This window comes from Ixodes scapularis, unplaced genomic scaffold, assembly GCF_016920785.2.
Source record: "Ixodes scapularis isolate PalLabHiFi unplaced genomic scaffold, ASM1692078v2 ptg001152l_1__unscaffolded, whole genome shotgun sequence".
NCBI classification, from domain to species: domain Eukaryota; kingdom Metazoa; phylum Arthropoda; class Arachnida; order Ixodida; family Ixodidae; genus Ixodes; species Ixodes scapularis.
In genome coordinates, this window is record NW_024610105.1 from 1,285,367 (window position 1) to 1,298,854 (window position 13,488).

The 13,488-nt window shown below is 46.7% G+C and overlaps 1 protein-coding gene across 1 annotated transcript; it reads left to right on the top strand.

The window, feature by feature from the left end:
- The first annotated feature begins 4,926 nt into the window (after window positions 1–4,926).
- LOC115325206 (zinc finger CCCH domain-containing protein 13-like) lies at window positions 4,927–6,597 on the top strand. The gene has a single exon (XM_029985889.2). The coding sequence runs from the start codon at window positions 4,927–4,929 to the stop codon at window positions 6,595–6,597; it is 1,671 nt and encodes a 556-aa protein (XP_029841749.2).
- The last annotated feature ends 6,891 nt before the right edge of the window (window positions 6,598–13,488 follow it).

A 13,488-nucleotide genomic window follows, 5' to 3' on the forward strand; every position in this document is an offset into this window, starting at 1 on the left:
CCTAGGCACTTATGTAACGAAACATAATCGCACACGCGCGTCAGTATCCGCTCATACACCCGTTTACACACTGATCTACATGTTTATTGTTTAATATATCTGTGTAGCAAAAACATTAATTGCCTATTGCTTGGATAAAGGAGTGTCCCCCGCTCCAATGATCTTCCTGCCGCAGGTAATAGTTAAGTTAATAAATACTGAAATATAAACCCGTCAAGGCAGGATGTACCAACTCATTTATTAAAACATCCTTGCCCATCTCCCCCCCCCCCCCCCCCAAAAAAAAAGAAGAAGAAAAAACAAGAAAAAAAGAAGAGCGGATAGGAAAAAAAGGTTTCTCCGAGAAAACGAAAAAAAATACCTGCGCCGAACTGCGTCGAACTTGCGCCGAACCCATAGCGGCGCCATCTATCGACAGCCCGTGATATCGCGAGGAGAAACTAACTCTCGTTACAGTTACTCTCGAGGTCGAGGGAGGGTTAAGGGAGAGTATCATCGAAAGAAGCGGTCGGGAAAGAGTAACTTCCATGCAGATAGAGTTAAAGGAGAGTAAGTTAGGGCACTTACTCTTTCTTGACACCTTTTTTTTTTTAGAGTGTAGACTGCATGTCCATACTGGCTGGTGTAGTTCGTAAAAAGCTTTCTGATCACTATTTTACTGTCTGTGTCGCAATGCTGGATAACATAGCTGCAGAAAATAAAAATGATAAAAAAGAAATAACAATATTGGACAACAAGAATGTAGATAAATTGATTTCAGAGTTCGACTGGAACTCTTTAGAGCATCTTCCTCACACTCGCATATATGAAACTATGGTTGGAGTGTTCTCTAATATATACAAAAACTCCCAGAAAACTATCAGACTGAAACAGAGAAGTGTGGGTAAAGTATGGATCAACAGTGACATACTAGAGCTGTGTCGACTCAAGGACAAACTATGGACTAGGTGTAAACAAAATCCGGGAAATCAGTCCTTAAAAGATGAATTCCGTTCAGTAAGGAACAAGTTGACAGCTAACCTCAGATTTGCAAAACGCAGTTACTATAAAGAAAAATTTAATAATACTAAAGGTAACGCTAAAGCAGCGTGGAACCTAGTAAATGAGCTAACAGGAAAAGAAACAAAAACAAGCATTGATGATACAATCGCAAGAAACTTCGGTGAATCAGCTTATTGGGTATCGTTATGTGAAACATTCAGTAATAAATTTGCAACTGATGTTGAGGAACTTAAAGCGAAAATGAACTTCCAGCAGCAAACCGGGATATCAAATCTAGCACACAACCTGGAGTCGGCATATCTGCCTTCGATGACTGAAGCAGATTTGCGTTGTATCATAAACACTATGTCGATAAAAAAGCCGGCAGGAATTGACCAGATTCGTTTAAGAGATATTGTACATAATTTTGATAAGCTAAAGGATGTGTTACTATCTGTTCTAAATGGCATATTCGAGACGGGGGTTATTCCAGCTGGGCTTAAAAGTATGATTGTAAGGCCGTTATTCAAAGGAGGAAATAAAAAAGATGTAGGAAATTACAGACCCCTATCGATTATGCCAGTAATCTCCCACATAATGGAGTAGCACATTGCAAACACAATAAACTGTTTCTGTGATAAATTTGATTTAATTAATAAAGCGCAGTACGGTTTTAGGAAAGAGAAAAGCACAACATCGCTTCTTGAGGATTTCACTGATGTTGTGAACGAAACTCTGGATGAAAATAACGTTGGTTTAGCATTGTTTTTAGATCTGTCAAAGGCATTTGACACAATTGACCATTCAAAAATGCTTAAGAAGCTCTTTGCTTTGGGCTTGAGAGGACCTTTTTTCAGTTCTTTAAGAGCTATTTTTCTAACAGAACGCAGAGAGTTAAGGTAAAGAATTATATGAGCAAAACTGTAATGGTAAATTATGGAATACCGCAAGGATCATCATTAGCTTCCTTGTTGTTTAATATTTTTGTTAATGACCTGGGCACACTCAATTTGCAATCGAAATTATTTCTGTATGCGGATGATACGGCCTTAATTCTCCCACATGAAAATTACGAAGTTGCAGTAACAATATTTCAAAATGATATAAACGTATTAATGAACTGGTTTAATGAAAATAGGATATTTGTAAACTCAAAAAAGACCAAATGTATGTGATTTAGGAATCCACATAAGCGAGTAGTTTTGGATCGTTTTTTATACCTATGTGAACCAAAAAGGGGACCTCAAATTTATACCGAAATTAATTATGAGACCAGCGTAAAATATCTAGGGTTGCATTTTGACGAACACATGACCTGGGAATATCACGTGGACTACATAAAAAAGAGGTTGAGAATTGTTTCTTCATACATATATCGAATTGGTACGGCAGCGAGTGCCGCTATAAAACAAAACATCTATCGTGCTCTTGGAGAATCTGTGCTCAGATATGGTATATTAGTTTATGGGTCCTGCTCAAAAACCAGACTACAGACAGTAAATAAATTGATATTTAGGATAGTAAACAACATTTCATATGGGACTCAGTTTCAACAATTAGGTCTGTTTCACAAACTTGAATCATTTAACATAATGCCATTGCATATTCTATTCAAATACATCGTTATAACAACGCATTATTTCTCTAGAACGGAATTCAAACAACCAGTTCGTAAAAGGCCCCTCAGAAAGGCGGAAAGGTTCTATTTGCCAAGAATACATACGCTCTACGGAAAAAGACTAAGATGTTTCTACATTCCCTGCACTTTCAATGATATACCCGAAGAACTTATGGACCTAGGGTCTCTTAAATCAGTAAAAGACAAATTTAGAACATGGTGCTTGCAAAAGTATATTTAGAACGTTTTATGTCTTCCTGTGTGCTGACCTTGATGCCTCTTGTACAGTGATTACAGTATACGTATTAGGTATATGAATTTTAAGGAATATCCTCCTGATCCTTATGTTTGTTGGGCTGATGATCTCTTTATATTGTATAATTCTGTACTCTGGTATATGTGCTGAATTTATGTGTTCAAATTATCAAGTATTTTAATTCAATAATGCCTGTCTCTATTGTGCGAATTGTGTCCTTTATGCTTCAGTTGCTATATAGCACTTACAGGAACTAAGATTTTGTGATGTATCAGACGTTCAGATTAGTGAATGTATATTTGAACTTTTGTCATTTGTCGTTTTGCTCTTTGCAGATGGAAGTCATCGTCCTTTCTTTTGTACTAGGCTTGAAGTTATCTTTTCTTTGTTTTTCTGATTTTGTTCAACGCGAGGAGCAGCTTTTGCTTAGTTTAGTTTTGAGACTGCCGGGCCACGTCATACAAGCCTCATGGGCTTTGACGGACCCGAACTTTGTAAAACGAAAAGAAAACAATAAATTATTAATATTATTATTATTATTATTACTCGCGGCATCGTCATGCCAAACCACGCCAGCCGCCACCCCGACAAAGTCCTGTCGAACACTCTCCGGGACCCTCGCCGCAATCTCGTAGACGGAGGCCAGCTGGTCCACTCATGGTGATGGCGCAGGCGCGCGAACTTGGGGCCTTTAGAGAGAAGGGCAGTCGACTCCGCCGACAGCTTGGTGTCGGACAGGTTGATGGGTGATCCAGGCCTGCCTGGCGGCGGGAAGCAGAACCCGCGAGGATGCCCTGGAGCACGCGTCTCCACGATGTCTCGAGGAGGTTGTCCGAAGATTCCCGTAGAAAAACAAAGGCGGGGTGCGTGTTGGTAGCAAATGCCAAAGCAAGCGCTCGGAGGTGACTTCCGTCGTGGAGGAGCTCCGCCGATCAGATCTGGTGCTCTTGGAGGTGACCCCTACCGACATGCACAAAAAAACACGCGAAGTGCATCCGGCCCTGCACAAGGGAAAAGGTGTATAGTATTCCTCTTGTGTGCGGGGTGTTGTAAAAACGGAAAAGCCCCGGACCAGACCCTCCCTATCTAATCCGTCCGGCAACGGTGAACTCATTGAGTAGCATCGCCACATGGCTCCGGTCGGCTTGCCCGGAAACGAGGCGAGAGGCGACAAGGGGGTGCCGTGGGACCACCGTGTTGGCGTCGCCCCACCTAGGCGCGGAGCTAAGCCGGACCCTTCTTTCTGGCTGCGTTAACGCTGGTCCGAAACGGGGTCAGCCGACTCAAGAACCGGGAGGATTACCGGGCCAGGATTCCGGGTAACGACGCGCCAGCTGCGGGACCTCCGTGAGGGTGAGATTATCCCCGGACGCCACCTGCGGATGATCCGGCCAAGCCCTTTCCCGTGCCTCAACGCCGTCTGATGGAGGGGTCAGCACTACCACGGCCAACGTCGTCACCCGGGCAAACACTGGACCCCTTGCTGTCGCCTCCTCGGCGCAGCTTTCGAGGGCAAGGGTGCCTCGGCGCCGGAGTGTAAAGTCCGGCCACAGCTGCAGTGTGTGCATTTGGGTGTGTGCGTGCTCAGGGGATGAGTGGAGGCGGGGCCTGAACATGATTTGTTGGCAGCTCGGCCACCATTGGCCGCCAGCCGCGAGAGTACCGAAGAGCGACCCTATAAAAGGGGCAAACAGAAGGTCGCATCTGTGCTCTCGGACGTTGTAAATACTTTGTACATATGTATTAAACAAAGTTTCGTTGCGAGAGACCCTCCCGTCTCGTCATGTTCCTGGACGGCAGTCTGCCCGCTGCTCCTTTCCTGGCCTGGCCCTGCGTGACGCTACCCGGAGAACCCCCTCGGTCCCAACAACTGGATGGCAGCGACGGGATCGACTTCGCCGGATCATGACTTCTTGTGTGGGTGAGTGCCCGGCCCTTTCTTTCTCAATCTGCCAGACCCATTAGCTCAAAGTTTTGCCTATGGGGGTTGGAGATAATTGTTGTTAGAAGGACTGTGTGACCGTTCTAACGCGAGCATTTTATGAGAAAGGGGGCCAAGACAAGCTAGATCATGAGTCTAGAGGCGTTCCGTTGGCATGAGCTGGTACAGGTCTGTACCGAATTAGGAATCGATTTGGGGCAGACAAAAAGAAAACCGCACATCATCAAACTCCTTCAGGCCGAAGACGTCAGTGTTGAGGAGTTCGCAGAGGCTCTGGAGGAAGTTCGCGAAAGGGAGCGGGAGGAACGCAGAAAGCGGGCCGACGAGGAGGCTCGCGAGAGGGCTAGAAAGGAACTTGAGAGGGCTCTCGAGGCGGCGAGATGGGAGCTCGAGAAGGGCGAGTATAAGCGCGAAATGGAGCGGCTCAACTACGAGTTCGAGCAGCTTGAGCTCGCGAAGAAAGCGCGGGAGTTGGAGGCTCTTTGTCGGGCAACAACAGGCGTTGAAGCGGTAACAGGGAAGGCGTGTCCGAGAAAGGAGAAAGTGGGAGCTGGGGACACTAGGATGACCGGAGACCAGCGTCTTTCTCCCGACACGGCCGTCACCGTTCTTCGCAAGCCCGACCCGAACTCCGAGCGGCGGGACGGTGAGAGTGACGTGAAAGCAGCAACAGAACTGGTGTGTCAGGAAAAGAGGAAAATGGAAGCTGGGGACACCGAGGTGACCGGAAACCAGCATGTTTCCTCCGACACGACCGACGCTGTTCCACGCAAGACCGACGCCGTTCCGTACAAGACCGACCGAACGCCCGAGCGGCGGGAAAAGGAAGAGAAGGCTCTTCGGGCGTACAGCTGCGACTTCCTGGAGGATGAAGGCAACGCCAAGACAGAGACGACGCCGGGGGAGTCCAGCCAGCTCATGGAGAGCAGCGCCGAGATGCCGGGGAGAACGGCCCAGCAATCAAGCCAGGATCCTGACCGCTCTGATCGGCACGCGTGCGGCTTTGAGGACAAGCCCACGGCGCCATCGCAGGAGTCCAAGCGGCCCACCAGGAGGGAGGTGGTTGAGATTTCCTTCGACGAGATCAACCACACCTGCCTGGAGTGGTTGGGGAACCCGGACTCCAGGTCATTGAGGGAGTCCAGGTGCAGGGAGGACGACGAGTGCGCGTCCGGCAGCGAGTCGTCATCAGGGTTGGAGGACGGGAGACTCCAAGCCGGCCATCCCAGGGGACCTGCAACCGGCGGTGGCTGCGCGGGCAAGGGACCCTCTGGAGTCACGATGGAGCCCGGGCGGGACCAAACAGACCCGACGCAGGTGCCTCTAAGGACGTCGTCGTGCTCGCGGCATGGGGGATCCGCCACCGAGAACTTGGAGGCCGTCATGATCCAGCGACCGAGACTCAAGAGGAAGAGGCGGCGCCGAATCAGCGTTGTACGCTCTAGCAGCAACGCTTCCTGCGAAGAACGCCAAGAAAAGCGCGACGAGCGCCCCCTCAAGAAGAAAAAGCGGTCCTCGAGGCTGGGAGGGGGAAGACTCCGAGACCTTCGTCCCAACGAGCCACGGACCCACAGCTCAAGTACGAGCAAGCAGCCTGGAGGAGGCAACAACGAGCCTGGAACGACTCGGCGAGGTTCCAGACGGAGTCACAGCTCATCGCCTGTAGTTCAGCCTGGCGTCACGTCGGACGCGGAGACTAAGGGAGATCTCCGAGACTGCAACTTCGGGCCTGCACGCAAGTCCAAGGAGAAGAACTTGAACAGTCCGAGTGATGCCAAGAACAAACAGGGCGTGGGTTAGATACAAAGAAGGACTTTCGAGGGACAAGGTGGTTCTTTAAGTGCTATTGAGTCGACTAGGTTATTCGGCAAGTTTATTAGCTTTTCTTTTTTTGGGAGTCCGAGTTTTGCATTTCGTTGTGCTTTAGCTTGTTGTGTTAGCGTTGTTCCTTTAAACCGGTCTTCTCCTCAGTAGAGATTGCATTACGGAGGACGTGATCAAATTTAATAGGGATATACCCTATGTGAGTTACGTTCCGGTTTGTAATGTGGTTTTGTTTTCACGGGAGTCCGTTTTATTTTGGGCTGAGCGTTAGAGGGCTTTTATTGATCTACAAAAGTTTCTTTCGCTAAAACAACCTGTCGTAGGAAATAAGTTTATGTGTGTCTTTCGTTGATAGAATAGCACGGAACTTTCAAGTGGCATTTTTTTATTGTTGTTTAAAAGTGGTCTGGCGGATTGAAGGTATGAAGGGCTGGGCGCTCGCCTGCGCGGAGTCTGGTTCGGTGTTGTGTGTTGCGTTACTGTCACTTCCCAGAGTTTACTCCATCCTGGACCTCAGTCGCCAGCCTTGCCGTGAGACCGCGTCTTTCAAGGGACCAGTGTGGACTGCTCCCCTTCAAGACACTCTTCCCAGCGGCGGAGGAGCTGTTGTGAAAACGGAAAAGCCCCGGACCAGACCCTCCCTATCTAATCCGTCCGGCAACGGTGAACTCATTGAGTAGCATCGCCACATGGCTCCGGTCGGCTTGCCCGGAAACGAGGCGAGAGGCGACAAGGGGGTGCCGTGGGACCACCGTGTTGGTGTCGCCCCACCTAGGCGCGGAGCTAAGCCGGACCCTTCTTTCTGGCTGCGTTAACGCTGGTCCGAAACGGGGTCAGCCGACTCAAGAACCGGGAGGATTAGCGGTCCAGGATTCCGGGTAACGACGCGCCAGCTGCGGGACCTCCATGAGGGTGGGATTATCCCCGGACGCCACCTGCGGATGATCCGGCCAAGCCCTTTCCCGTGCCTCAACGCCGTCTGATGGAGGGGTCAGCACTACCACGGCCAACGTCGTCACCCGGGCAAACACTGGACCCCTTGCTGTCGCCTCCTCGGCGCAGCTTTCGAGGGCAAGGGTGCCTCGGCGCCGGAGTGTAAAGTCCGGCCACAGCTGCAGTGTGTGCATGTGGGTGTGTGCGTGCTCAGGGGATGAGTGGAGGCGGGGCCTGAACATGATTTGTTGGCAGCTTGGCCACCATTGGCTGCCAGCCGCGAGAGTACCGAAGAGCGACCCTATAAAAGGGGCAAACAGAATGTCGCATCTGTGCTCTCGGACGTTGTAAATACTTTGTACATATGTATTAAACAAAGTTTCGTTGCGAGAGACCCTCCCGTCTCGTCATGTTCCTGAACGGGAGTCTGCCCGCTGCTCCTTTCCTGGCCTGGCCCTGCTTGACGCTACCCGGAGAACCCCCTCGGTCCCAACAGGGGCCGAGTACATCGGCCAGACGGGGCGGTGCGTGAATGACCGTCTCCGGGAGCACGCCAAGGAGATCTCGTCTCCCTCTCCGGACTCCTTCCATCCAGTCGTGTTTCAGGCCAAAAAAGACTGCCCCTCGTGCACCCCCGAGTTCTCGAAAACCAAAATTGTCGGCGGGCACAAATCTCGATTCGGCAGGGAAATCCTTGTGTCCCTACATATCAAATCTTCAGTCTTAAACCTGTCGAGCCCATCCCTTTCTCTTTCCGATCGAGAGATTCACTTCCTGCGAAGCCCGAGAGGGTTCCTCCAAAAAACATAAGAAGTCTAAATTCGCGTATATTCTTCTCCTTCTCTTCTCAGCGCCTTCCCCTCCCCCCTCTTCCCTTCCTTCCCCAAGAGAGCATCGCCGGCACATCTTCTCCTGCTCCTCTTCGCCGCGCCTTTCCCCACCCCTCCTCCCGTCTTTCCCAAGGAGGGCACCACCCGCACTCGGGGCTGCGTGTAACGGCGACGTGTCGATTGACACACAGCAGACCCCCCTCCGGCATGCACGCTTAGCTGGGAGCTGGCTCGCGCTTTTCTCACCCACCATCCTCCCTCTCTAACTCCCCGAGCTTCAGGAGGCGAAGTCGAGCCAGTAAACGCTTTGTTGAAAGTCGAAAGCCTGTCTTGTCTGTTTGTCTTAAATGTCCCTCTTTCCTTATCTTAAATTAATAACCAACACGCTCAACCATTTACATTACGTAAGGAGCGTGTTGCTAGAGACTTATGAAAAACAAAGAAGGGATAAACATTTCATACGATTGCGGTGAATAAAGCGGCCGTAAGTGGGCCGTCCTACTTATTGGTAGTAAATCTAGTGAGTCCTACAGGGGAGTTGTCTCAGTGGATCAACTATGGAATCTGGTGGGTCTGATGGTAAAATCGCGTGATTCTAGTAAAACGGCAGTCACTTGATTCTAACGGAGAAAATCCAGCGACTCTTGTGGGGAGTTTAGAAAATTCTTGCAGTGAGTCCTTTGGGGGAGCACTCTGACTCCATCAGATATGGAATCTGGTGACTCATGTTTGGGTCGCGTGAGTCTAGTAAAGCGTAAGTCAAATGATTCTATTTGAGAGAGTGCGCGGACCTTTGTGAAATGTGTGAAAGGCCTGTCTGCATGATTGAAGGGAGTCACTGACGCCACTGGATGATATTATCACCAAATTTCATTGAGTTCAGAATCCAATACTGCCATTGATAACCTACATGAGAAATTTGACTATTTTAGAGGTATCACCAGAGCGATACTGCGAACTCTGCTAAATGGAGTAAGCGTTAACTCCTTTTCTGAGAGTGTGATCAAAGGCTGGCAGCCTGAGGCATTGAAAGTGTGTTATGCCTTCTAGTATTTTAATTACTATACATCGGTGCCGTTCTGATCCAGATACAAATCGCTAAGGCAAGGCGAGCTTCCACAATTTGTTCTGTAAGCAGGGGTGCGGTAGAGCTCTGAAACAACGTCAAACGAGCGCGTATTTTCGTGTTTTCTTTTTCTTTGTTTTTCTTGACAAATAAAGGGAAAGAAACCACGTATATTAATAATCTTTATGTAATGTAGCTTTCTTGAGGCCCAAAGAGGGTTTCGAAATGCGCGAATTGATTCTAAATCATGCGTAATTGTTCTCGATTCAAGTTGTTTTTCTATACGAGACACGCAACTTTATCTGTACGACGAGATTAGCCTAACTGTATTATTTATCTTCTTTTTATTGCATGCCGTAAACAGGAAAGTAGAATAATTAATAGGTACAGCCGTAACCACTGTTACGATAAAGGCCGAATATGGATTCAGCAAAACAGCAATAATTTCAAGTAAAGTTCGCTGCTTATTCATTCACGTATGTGTAATATTTTATGACATGTAAACAATGCTTCTATGGCATAGTTGTAGTTGTTGCATTGTCACTCAACCGGTATTTTTTCCCCACACCTTAGTCTTCATTAAACAGGCGTAAATGACAGGGTAAACTCTAATATACAAGAACAAGGGTGCGTGCTGTTCGTCTTTTAACGTTATGTCTTTCAATGCGAAGAATAGTGCAAATGCAGAGTCTGGTAAAATCGGCAAGTATTTTTGGAGGAAGCAACACAGTTCAGAGGGCGTACCGGTCGCTCTCGAGCAAACGTAAGAGAAGTACTATAACCCCATACCTAGTTGTGAACGATCACTTTCAACTGTGAATTGTTTCGTTAATGTTCCTTGGTCTAGAGGTGCACGCAATTCCTGCCAACATAGGTATTAGAAAAAAAAGTAAGAGAAGATACCACTAAACACAACCGCACAACCAGCTAGCCGGTTTATTTAAAATCAAAAATGGTGCATAGCGAACAACGGGTGCCACCGAAAATGATTTCCACATGTCAGTACATTGCTCTTGGACACCCGAAACCATCTTAGCCTTTCTACGACTCTGGTGAAAGTTAATCCTCGACGACACCAGTATAGGCGGTAAGAGTTCTTTATTATAATTTATCTAAGCAAAGTGTACAAAGGCAGCAGAATTGTATAAGTTCACAGAATGAAAGGCACAACTAAATTTTATCATTTCTGCTGCTGTCCTGACTGTACAAGTACTCATGATATTACCTGTAAAGTTAATGACATAGGCGACAATTCCAGATATGAAATAGCAATTTTTGTTCATAAAATTAAAAATCACTGGAAAATATAAGAGGAAAAGTGCATATCAATGCACATAAGAATATTACGTACAGTTGAAACGGCTGATATTTGGTAATTGAATCATATTTATTGTCATCGATATGAAGAACATCTGAAGTATTCGTCAATAACGAAAATCACTTGCAGTTCTTGTAAGTACCACATAAACACCGCAAACCACTGCTGACATTCCTCTTATTCCCGTCCCCGTAAGTGATCCTTAAAATGGGCAGGTTTTTGTTTAGGTTGCCAAAACGTAAACTTCCGGCGTCTGGCTTTATCGAAGATATATCTGAAATGAATTTCGGACGTGTAAACTCTAAGCTTACTCTAATCTTACACTCACTCAGTCTACCCAGTGCGTTCCAGCGACGCCCTGCCAGTTGGGCCGTTCACAAGCGGACTTCCTAAGTGCAGGCTGATCTTAAGTGAAAGCTGAATAGGTTCTTGAAAAAAAAAAAAAAAAAAAAGAAGGGGCGAATGCATAGTATTCTTCAACCAGTGAATATGAATATCACGTTTGTTTTCTTTAATGATGTAGCTGAAGGCGAAAAAAAAAAAGAAACCTCCGACTAGTCGTTACTCCATTAAAGGGTCATTCGGCCCCAAAGCGCATGTCGCTCGTGTGGGGAGCGCGTGCAGTTGCTAGTTTGCCAAGCATATTCTTCCGCACTGACACCGGCCCTAATATCGTTGCCTGATCTTTATGAAAATATCAAGATTGCACACGATAGCTTTGATAGACGCTGAATATGCGCGAGAGCGGAGATTCCGAAAACTCCTTCTATGACATCACGCGCCGAAAACGAGGGGCTTTAGCGGTATTTAAAATGACATCCTGCAGTCTCCGTGCACCATTCTATAAAATCCCTTATTTTCGCGGCCCCTATTTTTCGCGAATAGGTCATAGAGAACATAAATTCGGCGACTAAATTTCACGAATTCCAGACGCTTGCACTGAAACTCTTAGAGAGCGAAATTTTCGCGTGCCCTTTAATTTTGCGAATTTTTCAATTCGCAAACATTATGGGCTCGCGATGATGAAGCGTTTTACAGTATGCCTTATCATGAGGCCAAATGAAGATGATTTATAAGTTTTAACTGCGAGTCAACACTATTATATTGCCACGAGCGTCGCCGAGCGGGAGCGTGCGTGGCCGAATGGTTACCGCGCTTGACTGTCGCGTGGAAGATCCGGGTTCCTCCGGCGGTAGTGCAGGTTCTTGTAGCGCCAATTTGTTCCCTCCCAGGTCGATGACAGCGGCGTATTCGCACCTTCATTTGATAACTGTGGTGTCAAAATATGCAACGCGCGCGGTTACGCCGACGCCGCTCAATCCGGAGGCGGGCGCACAAGAGCTGCGCTCAAAAAGGAATTACTGCCAAAACAATTGTGCTTTTGGAGAAAAATAACGAACTTCACGTAAATATTTTTTTGTTCTTTTCAAAATACGGTTCTGCTATTGGGAGCCCTCATGAAGTCTACTTAATTGATCAATTAGGGTCAGCCAAGATTGAGCCGCCCTATTCGTTTTCTCTAAAAAGTCACCTGGGGCTCCCTCCCCTTCAAACGCGAGTGAAGCTATCTCGCCTTTGCCTTTTTTATAAAATTTACTACCACTGCCCAGTGCTAAAAGAGCGGCCTTCTCTGACACCCCGATAGAATAGCATCCCCCCTAAATAACACTTAACATCACTCCTAAATAACACACTAACCTCACTCATGCAGCAAAGTTTTATGATCTTCTACAATTCCATTTAAATTGAATACGAGTATTACTTGTGCCGTCTTTATGTTTTGTATTTTGTTACTGTTCTGTTTCTATTGTAATGGCCGATATATTGACCCCTGATGCCATGCCCTAACCGGAGTTTCAAGGTTGAAATAAAGAAATCAATAGAAAAATCAATAAACAAATAAACGTGAAATCTCTATATTTTAGTAATTATTGTCTCACATCTTGGTAAAACCATATTTGAACCTATATTACTAATAAAAGTATTGTCTGCTACTCTCACGACTACACAATTTCTTCTCACACTACAGGAAAAACATTCACCTCAAAGCTTAATTACGCACTAATACCTAAAAAACAAACTTATTAAGCCTTTTATTTCTCTAATTTCCGCGTTTTTATGCTTCAAATCATAAGCAACGCTGGCAACAATTTTTAATTCAGGAAAATGTTTCATAATTACAATATTGTTTAACTTTATCTCGCGAGCTAACTCTAACCGAGGGCCATTAGCGGCACTGTTTGCGGTGTGTTGGTAGAACGAATAACCCCAGGCAGCACGCAGTGTTGGGCCAACATTGGATTTGATGTGGCAAAGAATGACCCAACGATGGCCCAACTGAGCCATATGTTTCCCAATATTGGAAACACATTGGACAATAATGGACTATCAAAGCCAATGGTTTTCCAATATTGGTGATACGTTGGCATATGCTGGTCAACATTGGACTGTCAAAGCCAATAGCTTTCCAATATTGGATATATGCCGGCATAAGTTGTCCAATATTGCACTGTTGCAGCCACTAGCGTTCTGATATTGGCTATACGCCGGCATAAGCTGTCCAATATTGGACTGTCTAAGCCAATAGCTTTCCTAGATTGGATATACGCCGGCATATCCTGTACGATCTTGGACTGTCAGAGCCAATGGTTTTCCGATATTGAATATACGCTGGCTTAAGCTGCTGTCAAAGTCAAGAGTTTTCCAATATTGGTGATGTC

Coding starts and splice junctions, on each gene's coding strand:
- LOC115325206 (XM_029985889.2), top strand. CDS start 4,927: ATGAGTCTAGAGGCGTTCCGTTGGCATGAGCTGGTACAGGTCTGTACC.